At 37.6% G+C, this 18,532-nt stretch overlaps 1 protein-coding gene and 1 pseudogene across 19 annotated transcripts in view; one reads left to right on the forward strand and one right to left on the reverse strand.

Annotated features, from left to right (window-relative positions):
• The window catches only part of NCOR1 (nuclear receptor corepressor 1), a 157,753-nt gene that overhangs the window by 41,177 nt on the left and 98,044 nt on the right, over positions 1 to 18,532 (forward strand). For all 19 annotated transcript variants that reach the window (XM_078067955.1, XM_078067963.1, XM_078067956.1 and 16 more), the window contains exons 4-5: positions 3,167 to 3,359; positions 9,352 to 9,534. In XM_078067955.1, coding sequence (XP_077924081.1) covers positions 3,167 to 3,359; positions 9,352 to 9,534 — 376 coding nt within the window. The remainder of the gene's footprint in view (positions 1 to 3,166; positions 3,360 to 9,351; positions 9,535 to 18,532) is intronic.
• On the reverse strand, positions 11,621 to 12,510 carry LOC118530857 (nucleophosmin pseudogene; annotated as a pseudogene).

Raw genomic sequence — 18,532 nt, forward strand, 5'->3', positions numbered from 1 at the left:
CCCTCTCCCTCTGTTCCTTCCCCCGCTTGTGCTCTCTCTCTCTCAAATAAATGAATAAAATCTTTATAAAAAGCATATCAAATACATGATTTGCAAATAACTTCTCCCATTTTCTAGGTTTTCTTTTCACTCTCTAGATAGTGTCCTTTGATGTACTAAAGTTTGAAATTTTGATGAACTCCAATTTATCCGTGTTTTTTTTTTTTCTTTTGTTTCCTGGACTTTTGGTTTGATATCCAGGAATTCATTGCAAAATCCAAGGTCAGGAAGATTTCTCTCTGTGTTTTTTTCAAGGAGTTTTAGAGTTTTTGGTCTTACCTTTGAAATCTGTAATCTATTTTGAGTTAATTTTGCAGATGGTCTATCATAAGGGTCCATCCTCTTTCTTTTGCATGAGGATATGTAGTTTCCCCAGTACCATATGTTGAAGAGATGGTTCTTTCCCCCATTGAATAGTCTTGGCACACTTGTTAAAAGTCAACTAATGATAGATGTGGGAGTTTATTTCTTGGCTTTAAATTCTATTGCCTTGGTCTGTATGTCTACCCTTATGTCAGTACCACACTCTTGATTACTGTAGCCTTGTAGTAAGTTGTGAAATTGCAAAGTAGGAGTTCTAACTTTATTTCTTTTCCAGGATTGTTTTGGCTATTGGGGGTCCTTTGAGATTCCATATGAATTTTATGGTGGGGTTTTCTTTTTTTTTTTTAAAGATTTTTTTTATTTATTTGACAGAGAGAGACACAGCGAGAGAGGGAACACAAGCAGGGGGAGTGGGAGAGGGAGAAGCAGGCTTCCTGCAGAGCGGGGAGCCCGATGTGGGGCTCGATCCCAGGACCCTGGGATCATGACCTGAGCTGAAGGCAGACGCTTAACGACTGAGCCACCCAGGCGCCCTATGGTGGGGTTTTCTATTTGTCAAAAAAAAACACCACAGGGATTTTGATAGAGATTGCATTGAATATGTAGATAGCTTTGTGTAGTATTGTCATCTTAACATTACTAAGGCTTTTAGTACATGAGTATGAGATGTCTTAGTATTAATTTCAGTTTTCCTTAATTCAGCAATGTTTTGTGGTTTTCAGTGTATAAGTTTTGGGCCTTGGTCAAATTTATTCCTAACTTTTGTTCTTTGGGTGATGCTATTATAAATGGAATTGTTTTCTTTTCTTTCTTTCTTTCTTTTTTTTTTTTTAAGAGTTTATTTATTTGCCAGAGAGAGACACAGCGAGAAAGGGAACAGAAGCAGGGGGAGGGGGAGAGGGAGAAGCAGGTTTCCCACGGAGCAGGGAGCCTGATGCTGGGCCCCATCCCAGGACCCTGGGATCACGACCTGAGCTGAAGGCAGATGCTTAACCATGACTGAGCCACCCAGGCATCCCTGGAATTGTTTTCTTAATTTCATTTTCAGATTGTTCATTGCTGTTATATAGAAATACAACTGATTTTTGCACGTTGAATTTATATCCTGTAGTTTTGCTTTATTCATTTATGAGCTCTAACTTTTTTTTGGTGGATTCTTGATATTTTTCTACATATGAGATCATGTCATCTCAATAGAAATACTTTATGTCTTCCTTTCAGATTTGGAGGCCTTTTATTTCTTTTTCTTGCTGAATGTTCTGACAAGAACTCCCAATACTATATTGAATACAAGTGGCAAAAGCAGGTGGCGGCTGGGTGGCTTAGTCGTTAAGCATCTGCCTTCGGCTCAGGTCATGATCTTGGGGTTCTGGGATCGAGCCCCACATTGGGCTCCCTGCTCAGCGGGAAGCCTGCTTCTCCTTCTCCCACTCCCCCTGTTTGTGTTCCCTCTCTCGCTGTCTCTCTCTCTGGCAAATAAATAAATAAAATCTTTAAAAAAAAAAAAAAGTGGCCAAAGCAGCCATCCTTGTCTTCTTCCTAAGGCTTTCTACTGCACTATATTTTGTGACATCATTGTGAATTTTAAGAAGATAGTGGGATTTATGTCTTGAATGAGATTTCAGATTTTTAAAAAAATATTTATTTATTTGAGAGAGAGAGAGAGCACAAGCGGGAGTCGGCAGAGGGAGAGGGGGAAGCTGACTCCCTGCTGAGCAGGGATCCCGATGCTGAGCTTGATACCAGGACTGTGGGATCATGACCTGAGCTGAAGGCAGACGCTTAACTGACTCAGCCAACCAGGCACTCGCAGATTTTTGAAATATAATAATTTTATAGACCTCAGGGTTTATTTCATCATCTCTTCTAAAAAGGAAACCTAGTGGTGGGGTGCCTGGGTGTCTCAATCTGTTGGGCACCTGACTCTAGATTTCGTTCCAGGTCATGGTCTTAGGGTTGTGGGATTGAGTCCCACATTGGGCTCCATGCTGGGTGTGGAGCCTGCTTGGGATTCTCTCTCCCACTCTCTCTGCCCACCCTCCCTCTGTCCCCCTCTCTTAAAAAAAAAAAGTTAAAAAAAATAGGAAACCCAGTGATAATCCTTTTCATTGAGAAATGTTTTGTGAAACATTTGTTTAAAGCTTGGCCACAAAGTAAAATGTTGCTTCTGTAAATACTTTGGTAGGAAAGGGAAAGTGAAATTAATGAATATCCGCACACAGTACTCATTTAAAGGAATCAGAGACAGATTCCTGACACTTAAGATGCTTATGTACTTGTAGAAACTAGGCAGAATGCGTATTTTGGGGGTCAAAATTTCGAAGCAATGTTACATTTCCACTCAAGAGACTCATCTTTAAGTCTTAGTACCTCACAACTCAAGTCATTTATGTTTCCATGTACAGTTGCTGGGAGATTTGTTTTTTCCTGCTTGTTTTTATTATTGGTTCAAAATGGTGGCTCTTCTAGTCTAGATCGTACTAAATTCAATTATTACGGCATAGGTTTAAAAATAATGTTTTAGGGATATTCCTCAGCAACTCTAAATTTTCTGCAGATTGAAATCTTTTGTTATGTCTTTCACTTTACTACTGCCACTCCCATCTCCCCTGAAGAAACTTTTTTTTATTAGAATTAGAAGTTTAATAGCACTTTATGTACATTCTTCTTCTGGGGGGGAGGAGGTTCACTTTAATAGTAAGCATAATTTTCCCATTTATTTCAAAGTCCAACCAGGGATGTTAGCAGGAAGTTGTATATCATTTTATAATTTTCAAGTGTTTCTTTTCTTTTTATGTATTAGGCCTCAAGAAAGGAGAACTGGATATGAACAGTTTCACCCAGGGCCATCCCCCGTGGATCATGATTCACTGGAATCCAAGCGACCACGTCTGGAGCAGGTTTCTGATCCCCATTTCCAGCGCGTCAGTGCTGCGGTCTTACCTGTAGTGCACGCGCTGCCAGAAGGGTTGAGGTCTTCTGCAGATGCTAAGAAGGTAAATATTTGTTCTCTTCCCCTGCGGAGTTGTCGGTTGGTCTAATGTTTATTTAGCCATATCCAGGCACAGCGCCTAAAAGAAAGTCCGATTATGCCAGTCTCTAAAGGTTAGTGCTATGGGAAAGTAAAAATTTTGTTAAACAAAACTGAAAACCACACACTTAGTGCTCCAGACTTTTAAAGTCAGTACTTTTGACTTTTTGGTAAATGAAAACAATCTGAGGACTGCTGTAAAGAAAAATTGCTATTGAATAACTCTCAAGCATTTTGTACTGGCTCCCTGGGCTGTAAAATGTGGTCAGTTGTGCTCAAGACAACCACAGTTTTGTTCAATTTAAATTAAATTTAAAATAATCCCCTTAAATTTAGTTGCAATTACCGTGCTTATACTTTTTATAAAGAAAATAAATTTTTTTCTAATTTATGTAAAACATAGTTTCTTTAGAAAATTTGAAAATACAGAGGAAAAACATTATCTGTAGTTCTTTTTTTTAAATTTAAATTTTAGTTAACATAAGGTGCAATATTGGTTTCTGCAGTAGAATTTACTGATTCATCACTTACATGCAACACTCGGTGCTCATCACAAGTGCCTTCCTTAATCCCCATCACCCATCTAGCCCATCCCCCACCCACCTTCCTTATCGACCCTCAGTTTGTTCCCTATCCTTAAGAATCCCTTACTGCTTGTTTCCCTCTCTCCTTTTTTTCTTTTCCCCCTTCCCATATGTTCATCTGTTTTCTTTCTTAGATTCCACATAGGAGTACAATCATATGGTATTTGTCTTTCTCTGACTGACTTATTTCACTTAGCATAATGCCCTCTAGCTCCATCCACATTGTTGAAAATGGCAAGATTTCATTTTTTTTTTGATGGCTGAGTAATATTCCATTGTATATACGTGCCACATTTTTCTTTTTTTTGAGATTTTTTTTTTCTTAATTTATTCATTAGAGAGAGAGCACCAGCCAGAGCAGAGCAGGGGGGAGGGTCAGAGGGAGAGGGAGGAGCAGACTCCCCGCTGGGCAGAGAGTCTGACTCGGGGCTCGATCCCAGGACCCCAGGATCATGACCTGAGCCCAAGGCAGATGCTTAACCGACTGAGCCACTGAGGCACCCTGTGCCACAACTTCTTTATCTATTCATCAGTTGATGCACATTTGGTTTCTCTCCATAGTTTGACCTGTAATTCTATTATGTTAGAGAGAACTACTTTTATTATGTAACTGTATTTTGTAACATTTCAAACAGTGTATATTGTGAATTTATGAGAAGGTTCTACTAAAATCAAACCTCTTCTTGTGTTTATTACTTGCCTTTTGTGAAATGCATGTTTGTGCATTATGCCCTTATTTTGTTACTGAGTTTATCTTTTTTTTTTTTTTTTTTAATTTTATTTATTTATTTGACAGAGAGAGACACAGCGAGAGAGAGAGCACAAGCAGGGGGAGTGGGAGAGGGAGAAGCAGGCTTCCCGCCGAGCAGGGAGCCCGATGCGGGGCTCGATCCCAGGACCCTGGGATCATGACCTGAGCTGAAGGCAGACGCTTAACGACTGAGCCACCCAGGCGCCCCAGTTTATCTTTTTTTTTAACTGTGTATTTTGCTTATCATTAAATCTTCAGATTCGGAAGTTCCTGGCACTTAGTAGGTACTAAATAAATATTTGTTTTAGAAATAATAAACTAATTCTCTGATGCTCTTTTAACAGTATAGTGTTAACCCTTTTGCTATCCCTGCCCCCCCTCCCTTTTTGTTAGCAAATCTTTCTCCCATAATGTTTATTTACCTTCATGGCTAATGGCCCTTTTCAACCTGAGATCAGATAAACAAGTACCTACACATTTTCTTTGAGTTTTTATGCAGTGAAAAGTGATTTAAAAGATAATGAATATGGGGGCACCTGAGTGGCTCAGTTGGTTGAGCATCCAACTCTTGATTTTGGCTTAGATCATGATCTCAGGGTTGTGAGATCAAGCCCCAAGTTGGGCTCCACACTGACTGTGGAGCCTGCTGAAGATTCTCTCTGTCCCTCTCCCTCTGCCCCCCTCCCTCTCTCTAAAAATAAATAAAGATAGTGAATATGGGGGTGCTTGGATGGCTCAGTCGGTTAAGTGTCAGACTCTTGATCTTAGCTCAGGTCTTGATCTCAGGGTTGGGAGTTCACGCTTCACATTAGGCTCTACACTGGATGTGGAGCCTACCTAAAAAAAAAGATAGTGAATATGTCTTCAGTTTATTTCCAAATAGTTCTGCCAAAAAGAAAAAGAAAAAAAAGCTGGTGTGTGCATATGGAGAGAATGCAAAAATAGCAAAATGTTAACCAGTGAAGGATAAAGGATAAATGCTTTTCCATTATACTGTTCTTTCAACTTTTACATAAATTTGAAAATTTGCAAAAGAATAGGTTAGGTGGAGAAAAACTCTTGTGATCAGCTAGAAATGAGCTCAACTTCTGGGATTTTTGAGGCCTGCCTTACTATGTGAAATGTATGTATTATAGTCTGGGTTTATAAGAAATGTTTTGCAGCATTAAAAAAAAAAAAAAGAAAAGATACAGTGAATAAAAGTCTTCTTCCATGGCTGAATAAATTACTACAGATGTTATTTATAGCTGTAGGATTTTTTTTTTAGCAGAAAGGGATCTTAAAGTCTCATTCATTAAAATGTGACATGTTGGATCATAGTACATCCTATTTCCATTTGATAGTAGACAAAACAGATGTGAAGAAAAATTAAGTGCTGTAGGTGATGCCTGCTGAGTTGGAATGAAAACCCACGATTCCTGCCTCCTGGTCCTACTTTTCTCCCCCACTAAGTTGTAAACCATGACTTTTTTTTTTTTTTTTAAAGAGGGATTTTGAAATAGGGATTTAGCATTTGTTGGTTTTTTATTTTTTTAAATGTTGTTAAGCCCAGGTGTATCTTTTATAGAAGTAGATAAGCCTGAAGGAGAAAGTAATTTACAGCCTCACCAGTTAGAGGTAGTTGTTAACTTTCTGATACTTTGTTCTGTCTTCCGGTGGGTATCTTAATGTGCCCACTTTGTACATTGTACGTAACTTTATTTTTGCTTAAGTATGTCATGAGCTTCTTTTTGTGTCAGTTAAGTTGCAACTGTATTTTTGGGGGTTACTTAGTATTCCATATACGGATATAAAGTAATTTGTCATACATGTAGGTTAACTATTTGTTCATTAGAGCATGTTCTTCAGGCTGATTTTTTTGGTGTTCATTCTTATTTTTTTCCTTAAGGTAATTCTTATTAGTAGAATCAATTTCAGATCAGAGTCGACATATTTTGCAGGCTTTCATGGTTGTTTCCAGATTGCCCTGCCAGAGAGTAGGACCAATTTGTATTCCTGACAGCAGAGCATAGGGTGCCCAATTCTTGTGGAGCCTTGCTAATGCGACATAGTTGTTGCTTAAAGAAATAATTGTTAACTTGATAAATTTTTAACTGCATTTATTTGCTTTACAGTAAAATTTACATTTTTCATTTGTTTATTGGTTATTCATTTTTCCTGTTTTGTGAATTGTTTTTTCATATCTCTTCATTTTTCTGGCGGTATGCTTTTGGTTTTATATTGAGTTGTAGAGTTCACATTTTGGAAATGATTTTTCTCATTTGCCTTTTAAACTTCTTTTTTTTTTTTTTTAAAGATTTTATTTATTTATTTGACAGAGAGAGAGTTAGCGAGAGCAGGAACAGAAGCAGGGGGAGTGGGAGAGGGAGAAGCAGGCTTCCCACTGAGCAGGGAGCCTGATGTGGGGCTTGATCCCAGGACCCTGGGATGATGACCTGAGCCGAAGGCAGACGCTTAACGGCTGAACCACCCAGGTGCCCCTGCCTTTTAAACTTATTACTATCTTGGTAAATAGAAGATTGTGTTTATTTTATTTTGACGATTGTGTTTATTTTAATCCATTAGTCTCTCTCTCTTTTTTTATATATCTTTTGCTGTTGGCTTTTCTGAGCCCAAGATAACATGAATACCCTTTTTTGTTTGAGGCTCCCTGAGATTTGCTAATAATTCTCATGTAAATGTTTGCTATAATTTGGCTTTTATTGTGATAATAAGATATGAGGTAGGAATCTAACCCTTTTCCCAAAATAGCTATCAGTATGTTCCAACACAAGATTATAAACTCTGTGAGGGTGAGCATCATGTCTATTTTGTTCAACCTTCTACTTAGTGCCTGTCACATAGTAGGCACTCAAGGAATTGTTTTTTTGTTAAATATTTAACTAGAACAGAAGTCAGTGGAAAATACTGCTTTGTAATAGTAGTTTTTAGGGCATGCATCAGATCACCTGAGGAGCATTTCCAAAATCTGCAGAATCGAAATATAATCTGTTTTGCTATTATACGTGTTCTATAATACAAATGAACTCATATGCATATGGTAGGAGAATGTTTTAATATAACATGGAAGTCTTGGTGGTTCATAAATCATTTTTTTTCTGCACGTTAATGTTTCAAAGCTCTCAGGATCAAGCGGTCTCATAATTAAAAGAAGTAGCCTTCATGATGTCTGAAGACCTTAAGAAGATTTGAAAATTAGTACATTCAAGAACTGCTCTGCTTTTCACTGTTAAGCTAACTAGTGGAGATTCAAGGGTCAAAAAGAAACCGTAAAGATATTATCTCCTGTGTTTTTTGTTTTTAAAGTTGATAAAGATGGTTATACCCTGAAATGGATTTTTTATTTTGATGAAACATACTGTTTTCTATTGGAAGCAAATGACCTCAAGGATTTACAACCTTAACAACAGAAGCATGGACCACTCAGTGTAAAGCTAGCAAAGGTTGACTATAGGCTGATTGCAAATGATACTGGAGCTTCAATTACATTATTACCTCCATTAGAATAGTTACTGTTTTTGTTAGTGCTCTGCTGACAAAGTTGTACAGGTTTTAAGTAATAGCCATAATCCCATTTTCTCCAGAAGTCTTATATTTAGCGTATACTATTACAGAGTATGAGATTTTTCAGGAATACACATATTTTAGCTGAAATCTCTGTTCCAGGGTGTTTTGGAACAACTATCCAGGTATAGTTATGTGCATTCTTGGTTAGAACTACTGATTTCTCAGTTACTTAATCATTATTTAATACATTTAGAGCTCGATAGTCCTATGAACTGTGCTCATCCTAGGCTTCTTATAGCCTGAAGAAAATTAGTACCTTAATCTAAAAGTCATGTGCTTTACAGTATTGGTTATAGCTTCACCTTAGACTGGAAATTAATGGACTGTGTGTGTGTGTGTGTGTGTGTGTGTGTGTGGACAGGGTGGTAGATTTTGGGTGGAGGGGTTTTCCTTCTGCTGTAGTTCTCTGCTGATTTGGAGGTGGAATGGATGACATATTTGGCTTAAGAGATCTTACGTGCACTGTAGTGTGGGCAGGCTTAGTTGCCCTTTATAAGGGTAGGCCTAGGTGTTAGTAGCAACAAAATTCCTAGGTCATTTCTGTATCTGATTATTGGCCCTTGGAAAGTCTGAAAACTTTTTGTTAGAACTCTTGGCCATATCATAGCTGCTAAGTTAGGTGGGCACGCAGATTTTACATGGAGTTTGTAGTTTTCCCAGCCTACAAGTTCAGACCTTTCGAAGAACCATTGTAAGGAAATGGTTAAGAAATTGGTATCTTCTTTGTCGTGATTGCATTATTATTTCCCCAGATATTCTCTACAGTCTCGCTGTTGTTACACTAAAGGCTGTTTGGCCTCTTAGCCACCTCCTTCTACATAGGTTTTAGGATATTCAAAATAGTGAATGATACGTCTACACTATGAAAGTGGTATAGACGTCAATAGGGTGTGTTATGTGTGTGCGTGTATGAAAATTGCTACTTTCGGACACCGGATAGAGAAATAGCATACATGGCTCTGCTGTGTTTTAAAATGGACTTTTTCAGTTAAGAGAATCTTCACACTAATATTGACTATTAGTGAGGAATAAATTACTGATTTTCTCCTCTAAAGGATCCAGCATTTGGAGGCAAACATGAAGCTCCATCCTCTCCAATCTCTGGGCAACCATGTGGAGATGATCAAAATGCTTCACCTTCAAAACTTTCAAAGGAAGAGTTAATACAGAGTATGGATCGTGTAGATCGAGAAATTGCAAAAGTAGAACAGCAGATCCTTAAACTGAAAAAGAAACAAGTAAGTGTTTGATTTTACTGGTCTTTTATTGATATTCTAAGAATATATGTTTGTCTTTCTAAAGAAGATAATGTTGAGTTTTCCATATTTTTCAACTTTAGGTACATGGAATCATGTCTTGTATATTCTTTGACTTACTTTTTTTTTTTTGCTATTAGTTTCCTTAGTTGCATCTACTCATTTCCCCTGCTACGTTGTCTGATTATAAATAGCAAATCTTGTTTGTCCATTCTGTTTTCGATCTTACTGGATGGGTTGTTCCTGGTTTGTTGCTATTTCATACAGTGGTGCTGTGTTTTTGGTTGATGTGTAAACCGATTTTCTAGGGCACATGCACAGGAATGGCATTGCTTGGCTTGAGAGTATGCGCATCTTCGAGTATATTAAATGATACCAGACTTGCTAAAATGGCAGTTCAGTTCCACATTCCCACTGCGGCCTTACAAGTTCATTTGTGCATATGCTTGTCTTCACCTGATCATTTGTTTCAACTGGATGTGAAATAGCTGTCACTGAAGTTTTACGTGGTGTTTCCTTTTTTAGGAGTGAGAGCTTATTTTCGTTTGTTTATGGGTTATTGGTGTTCCTTACGTGGATTGTTACTTTGTCATGTTCTTATTTTTTATTTCCTGGAGTCTCTTGTCAGTTATGTGTATGGCAGCTATCTCATTTGTGGCTTGTCATTTTGCTTTCTGGGGATGGGAGGAGGGGGATTTTTTTTTTTTTTTTTTTTTGATGTTGAAATCAATTCATATACATAATGTTCATCCTTTTAAAGTATACAATTTTAGTGGCTTTTAACATAATATTCATAAAGTTGTGCCACTATCACCACTATATAATTCCAGAACATTTTAATCACTTCAAAAAGAAACCAAAAAATAAAAAAGAGAAACCACATACCTGTTAGCAGTTACTCTCTAGTCCCCCTCTCCCTGGCCACTGCCAAGCACTAATCTATTCTGTGTCTATATAGATTTTTATCTGGATATTTCAGGTAAATAGAATAATATGTGACTTTTTGTGTCTTCTTTCATTTAGCATGTTTTCAAGATTCACCCATGTTATATTTTGTATCAGTATTTCATTCCTTTTTATGGAATAAAATTATGAATAAAATTTCGCTTCATGGATATACTGTGTATTGTTCATTCATTCATCAGGTGATAGACATTTGGGTTGTGTTCACTTTTTGGCTGTTTTTGGCTGTTATGAATCATGCTGCTATGACATTCAAGTACTAGTTTTTGTGTGACCATATTTTTTTCAGTTCTCTTGGATATATACCCAGGAGTGAAATTGCTGGGTCGTATGGTAAATCTGTGTTTAAATTTTTGAGGAACCATGAGAATGTTTACCACAGCGACTGCACCATTTTATACTCCCACCAGCAGTGTATGAGGGGGGTTCCATTTTCTCTACTTCTTTGTCAACATGTTTGTTTGTTTGTTTTTTGATAGCCATCCTAGTAAATATAAAGTGGAATCTCATTGTGGTTTTGATTTTAATTTCCTTAATGATTAAGGTGAATGGCTTTTCATGTGCTTGTTGGCCTTTTGTATATTTTCTTTAGTGAAATATCCAGATTCTGGCCCCATTTTTTAATTGGGTTATTTGTCTTTTAATGGTTGTGTTGTAAGAGTTCTTTATATATTCTGGACACTCAGACATGTGATTTGCAGATATTTTCGCTTATTCTGTGAGTTGTCTTTTCACTTTCCTGATAGTATCCATTGGTGTACAAAAGGGTTTTTACCCCCCTCTTACTTGATTCATGTAAGTATTTATTGAGCAGCTAGGGAGATACAAAGGTGAATAAAACATGGTCCAAGAGGTGAGTCAAATGCAAAGTAACAGAGAGCAAAGTATAAGGTTCCCTGGATCACAGCAGTCAGATGAAAGTGCTTTGGGAAGTCAGGATGGAGATTGCTTCCAGCCTGGAAGGGGGTGTGGGTGGGTGGCAAACCAGGAACGGGGATTGAAATTAAAATAGAAGACTTTCGTCTAGATTGTTGATTTTCAGTATGGACTATATTTGTCTCTCTTTTTCCTCTCCCCATCTTTGGGCTTAATTTACCAGGATCATTCAGTGTGCTTTTTCTAGACTTGCTTGCATTTTTGCTTTAATGTCTTCTACAGAAATAGATCCTTTTGCTGTTTTAGGACGTTTTTCTTCTTTTTTTCTTAAAGGATTCGTGACCTTTTGATCTTAAAGTTAATGGTTTTGAGTCTTTTCCATTCTGGTTTGATTTTTTTTTTTTTTTTTAATGCCTCTTTGACTGGAATATTGAGTATAGATTTCTTCACTGGAGCTTTTTCCTCTGCTTCCTCATCCTCATCGTCATCGTCATCAGCCAGTTTCACTTTTTTTTTTTTTTTTCCTGTGGAACCTTGCTGTCTCTTACAGGGGCAGATCACTTTCCAGATATGCTGTGGAGTTTCACACCTTCATCTTCTGACTCTTCATCTTCCTCCACAGCTGCTAGGTGCTGTCCACACGTACAGGGCCTGAACCACATTTAGATCACAGGTGGTGTTATTTCAAAGCCCCCTAGGGAAACCATTGGCTGTACAGATGTTCTCAAAGTTGCCAATGTTAGTTTAATTGGACTGCCTTTATAATTTATTGCCTCTGCTTTAACAATGTGCAACATCTTTTGCATCAGCCCCAAAACTGACCATTCTTAAAGGTAACTGGTGCTCATTTTCATCATTATCCACTTTAAAGTGATATCTTTGGCCCTTGTTGGCCTCATAACTGAAAAGGTATTTCTGGGGCCACACGGGGCTCATGTCATTGTCCACTGAATCTTCTGTGGAGTGGGAATCTTGTGTGGGAGAGAGGGCAGCCGGAGATAAAAGACTCCCGTTATAGAGAACAGCCGTGTAGGACTGAATCACACCAGGGCCAAAAGTTTTTACTTGTGATGAAGCCTGGTTTATTTTTTCTTTCGTTACTTGAGATTTTGGTGTCATTTACAAGAAACCATTGCATAATCTAAGGCCACAAGGATTTATTCCTGTTTCTTCTGTAAATTTTATTGTTTCAACTCGTAGATTTAGGTCTTTGAGCCTAATTGTGTTTTTTTGGTGAACAGAATTTGTTTAGATCTTACATGAGACTACCCTGGAATCATTAAAACAGTTGACTATATTGTCCTTTTAAAAGCTTCATAGTGGGATGCCTGGGTGGTTCAGTCGGTTAACCATCTGCCTTCAGCTCAGGTCATGATCTCAGGGTCCTGGGATTGAGTCCTGCATCAGGCTCTCTGCTCAGCAAGGAGTGAGCCTGCTTCTCCCTCTGCCTGCCGCTCCCCCTGCTTGTGTGTGCGTGTGCTCTCTCTCTGTCTGACAAATATATAAATAACATCTTATACAAAAAAATAAAAGCTTCATAATTTTGGGGTGCCTGGGTGGGTGGCTCAGTCGGCTGGGCATCCGACTCTTGATTTTGGCTCAGGTCATGATCTCAGGGTCATGGGATTGAGCCCCTCATCAGGCTCCGTGCTAAGCCTGGAGTCGGCTTGAGATTTTCCCTCTTCCTGGGCCCCTCGCCCTGCTTGTGCACATTCTCTCTAAATAAATAAATAAATAAAATCTTAAAAAAAGCTTCATAGTTTTGTTTCTTACATTATTCTTAATCCACCAGAAATTGGCTTTTTTGTGTCTCTGCCTCAAGGTAGGGGTCACATTCATTTATTTTATCTATGGATAATTAATTGCAAAGTTCATCCTTTTCCAACTGTTCTACAGTTTTAGCTCTAATATAATTCAAGTTTGCATCTATATATCTGTTGATTTCTGGGCTTTGTGTTCTTATTTATTGCCCTCTTTGTGATGTTCATGCAGAAATACAATAATACTCTCCTAATTACTAGAGCTTTATAATACTTTTTTTCCAGTAAGGTAAGCCCCACTTCTGCAGGCATGTTTTAGCTATTTATTTATTAATTTTTTTTTTAGAAGATTTTATTTATTTATTTGACAGAGAGATAGACAGAAGAGCACAAGCAGAGGGAGTGGCAGAGGGAGAGGGAGAAGCAGGCTCTGCACTGAGCAGGGAACCCGATGCGGGACTCGATCCCAGGACCCTGAGATCATGACCTGAGCCGAAGGCAGACGCTTAACCATCTGAGCCACCCAGGCGCCCATGTTTTAGCTATTTAAAATTTTTTACCATCTCATGTAACTTTTAGAATCACATTTTTTCTCTAAAACATCTTTCTGGAATTTTCATTGGAATCATATAGAATATAGATATCAATTTGGAAAGGATGAAATCCTTATGACATTGAGTTTTCTAATCTATGAATATGGTATATCTGTGCATTTATTTATGAGGTCTTTCATGTTTTTTTCTTCCTGTTCATAAATAATCTATATCCCTTGCATTTAATTAAACTGTAGCCACTTTATATTTTTGATGCTCTTGTTAATATCTTTTTAAAAATTACATTTTTCTGTTGCATTTGACTTTTTATAGACCAGCAGTCTCCCTGAATTATCCTTTTAATGCTAATTTCTTATTTGTAGGTTCCTTTGGGCTTTTTGTGTAGGTAATGGTCATATCAGTAGTCTAAAAAAAAAGACAGTTTTGTTTCTTTCTTTACAGTCCTTAAACCTTTTCCTTACTTTTCTGTTGCTTTATTGCTCTTGTTAGGACTGCAATACAATGTTGAAAGTGGTTATTCTTGTTCTTTTCTGCTTTTAAAGGAATGCCTTTACTTTTTACCACTAATTATGATGTCTGTTTTTGTAGACGTCCTTTATCAGGTTGGGAAATAACTCTACCGAATGTGTGCCAAGAGTTTTTTTTTTTTTTTTTTAAGATTTTTATTTATTTATTTGACAGAGAGAGACACAGCGAGAGAGGGAACACAAGCAGGGGGAGTGGGAGAGGGAGAAGCAGGCTTCCCGCGGAGCAGGGAGCCTGATGTGGGGCTCGATCCCAGGACCCTGGGACCATGACCTGAGCCGAAGGCAGACGCTTAACGACTGAGCCACCCAGGCACCCCTGTGTGCCAAGAGTTTTAATCATGAATTTTATCAATGTTTTTCTGCCTAAGTTTGCTGATCATATAATTTTTGTCCTTTAATATGTTAATATAATAAATGACATTAATTATTTTTCTAGTGTTAAATCACCTGTGGATTTCCAGATTTAACCTTAGGGATGATGTATTACCTATTTTTTTTTTTTTTAAATAAATTGCTAGATTTGCTTTGTCAATATTTACTTTGGGATTTTTGTATCTTTTTATTTGTGAGAGAGATCAACCTGTAATTTTCTTTTCTTGTGCTATTCTTGTCTGGTTTGGTAATACATCATGCTAATGTCATAACATTTCTAAACTCTGTAATAGTTTGAGGAAGACTGTAATTATTTGTTCTCTATTTGGTAGAACTTGGTAAAACCAGCTAGGTCTGGTGGGTATTTTGTGTGTGTGAAGATTTTTAAAATTCAACTTAAAAAAAATTAAGTTCTATTTCTTCTGGATATAATTTTTTCCTTCATTTTTGGAATATGTTGTATGTTCTGTATCACAAGTTCTTCTCATTTCCTTTCTTTGGTTTTATTCTGCTCTTTTATAACTTTTTAACGTTAATTTATTTAGCCTTTTTCCCTTTTTTTCCTCTCTCCATGTACTAGTTTTAATAAGTTTTAATTTGTAATACTTTTTATTATCCATTATGGTTTCTTTTTTGACCCCTGTATTAATTAAAAGTATTTTCAAATTTTTAGGTATATAAATTTTTCTTGATTACTTTTGGTTTTTGATTTCTTACTTTATTGTAGCCAGAGAGTGTGGTCTTTAGTACCTAGTCTTTTGAACTTTTTGGTAACTTGAATTTTGGCCTGGTATCATGATCAGTTTTTCTTTTTTTTTTTAAAGATTTTATTTATTTATTTGGCAGAGAGAGACACAGTGAGAGAGGGAACACAAGCAGGGGGAGTGAGAGAGGGAGAAGCAGGCTTCCCGCGGAGCAGGGAGCCTGATGCCGGGCTTGATCCCAAGATCCTGGGATCATGACCTGAGCCGAAGGCAGACGCTTAACGACTGAGCCACCCAGGCGCCCCATGATCAGTTTTTATAAAAATACTTTGGTCATACTTGAGAAGAATGTAAATTCTGTACTTGAAAAAAATTATCTATGTTTTACCTCATTTTTGTCTGTAACTTCTCAAATTACCACGATGATTTTGGATTTGTTCCTAGTAGTTCCGAGTTTTTAAAACATTGAGGTAAAATTGACATACAGTATTATATTTTTTCAGGTATACAACATAATGATTTGATATTGGTATGTTTTACGAAATGATCACCACACTAAGTGTAGTTAACATCTGTCACGGTACATAATTAACAGAATTTTGTTTCCTTGTGCAAGATGAGAACTTTTAAGATCTACTCTGTTAGCAACACTCAAATATGCAGTACAGTATTATTTATAGTCTCCATGCTGTACATTATATCCCCATGACTTTTTAATTTTTCAATTGGAAGTTTGTATCCTATGACTCTCTTTACCCATTCCCCCCCGCCCCCCCACTTCTAGTCTGGCAACCACCAATCTGTTCTATCTGTGAGCTTGGTTTTCTTTTAGATTATACATATAAATGAGACCATACAGTATTTGCCTTTCTCTGTCTGACTTATTTCACCTAGTGTAAGTGAAATACCTTAGGATTTATCCATGTTGTTACAAATGATAAGATTTCATTTTTTTTTTTTTTTATGGCTGAATAAGATTCTGTGTGTGTGTGTGTGCACGTGTGCACACGCACACACACGGTATGTCTGTGTACACACATTTTCTTCATTCATCTCTTGATAGACACTTAGGTTGTTTCCATATCTTGGCTATTGTAAATAATGCTGCAGTGAACATGGGGGTGGGGGTTAGTATATCTTTTTGAGTTAGTATTTTTGTTTCTTCAGATAAATATCCAGAAGTGCGATTGCTGCATCATGGGGTAGTTCTGTTTTTAAGTTTTTTGAGGAACCACCATACTGTTTTCCATATTAGCTGCATCAACTTACATTCCTATCAACAGTGCACAAGGGTTTCCTTTTTCCCACATTCTCACCAGCACTTGTTAACTCTTGTCTTTTTGATACTAGCCATATCGACAGGCATGAGGCGATACCTCATTGCTATTTTGATTTGCATTTCCCTGATGATTGGTGATGTTGAGCATCTTTTCATGTGTCTGCTGGCCATCTGGTTGTCTTCTTTGGAAAAATGTCTATTCAGATTCTCTTCCCATTTTTTAAATCAGAGTGTTTTTTGCTGTTGGGTTGTGTGAGTTCTTTGTATATTTTGGGTATTCATACCTTATCAGATATATGCTTTGCAAATATTTTCTTCCAGTTCTCAATTTTTTTTTTAAAGATTTTATTTATTTATTTGACAGAGAGAGACAGAGCAAGAGCAGAAACACAAGCAGGGGGAGTGGGAGAGGGAGAAGCAGGCTTCCCACTGAGCAGGGAGCCCGATGTGGGGCTCGATCCCAGGACCCCAGGATCATGACCTGAGCCGAAGGCAGACGCTTAACGACTGAGCCACCCAGGCACCCCAGTTCTCAGTTTTTATCCTGGGTATTTTTAGGCTCTTATTTTAGGTGTTTACAAGTTTATAGTTGTCATTTTCCTGGTTAGTGAAACCTTCTATTATAAGGTAATGACATTCTATCTCTTGTAATGCTTTTACCATAAAATTTGTTCTGCACGATATTGATGTAATTACATCATCATTCTTTTGGTTGCTATTGGTTAGTATATCTTTTTTCTTCCTCTTTCTCTCTCTCTCTCTTTCTTTCTTCTCCCTTTCTCTCTCCTTCCTTCCTTTCTCCCTCCCTCCCTCTTCCTCCCTCCCTTCCCCTTCCTTCCTTCCTTCCTTCCTTCCTTCTTTTTTTGAGAGGGATGCGGGGCAGAGGGAGAAAGAGAATCTCCCAAGCAGGCTCCACACGCAGCATGGATTCCGACGCGGGGCTTGATATCATGACCCTGAGATCGTGACCTGAGGTGAAATCAAGAGTTGGATGGTTAACTGACTGAACCACCCAGGCACCCCAAAATGTTGGGATTTTTTTTTTTTTTAAAGTAGCCTCCATGCCCAGTATGGAGCCCAGTGAGGGGCTTGAACTCAACCCTGAGATCAAGAGTCAGATGCTTAACTAACTGAGCCACCCGGGCCCCCCCTTTCCCTTTACTTTTTGTGCTTTTATATTTAAGGTGTATCTCTTATATAGGTATATAGCTGGATTTTGTTTTTTATCCAATCTGACAGTCTGTCTTTCCACAGGATAAGTTAGTTCTTTTAACCTGATTATGATGATTGGTGATATCTCAATTATTTTTAACTATTTTATACTATTTGTCCTGTCTTTTTTATGCTGAACTTGGTATTCTTGTTTGTTTTTTCTAGTCCTTATCTTGGATTGATTATTTGTTTTACTACATTTTCTTCTACCTCACTACTTTGGATTTTATCCCCAGTTTTTTTTGTTTATTGTGCCCCCCCCCCCCCGCCAGTTTATCAGCCTATTTAACTTGAAGCCTAAAACTAATTAATATCTTAACCATCTTCTTGAGAAGTATGAGGGCATGGAACTTCTTGATTTCTTTCTCTTTTCTCCCAACTTTTATGCTACTTTTGTCATACATTTTAGTTCTTCCTTGTTTTATTTCAACCACCAAAGACATTATTTTATACAGTCAATGTTCATTTAGGTGTATGCACATATTTGTCATTCGCATTTGCTCATCGTTCCTTCTTGCAACACAGATCTTCCATTTGGGGGTACATGCTTCTGCTTGAAGAACATCCTTCAGAATTTCCTTTAGTGAGGATCTGTTCATTGGCAGATTAAATATTTGTTTAGTTGTTGTGACTTAAATGTCTTTTATTTATGCCTGTTTATTGAGAGATACTTTTGTTATGTGCTTCTTTTTGTCCCAGCACACTGTCTTCTGGCTTCCACTGTTAAGACATC

This window comes from Halichoerus grypus, chromosome 2, assembly GCF_964656455.1.
Source record: "Halichoerus grypus chromosome 2, mHalGry1.hap1.1, whole genome shotgun sequence".
Taxonomy (NCBI): Eukaryota; Metazoa; Chordata; class Mammalia; order Carnivora; family Phocidae; genus Halichoerus; species Halichoerus grypus.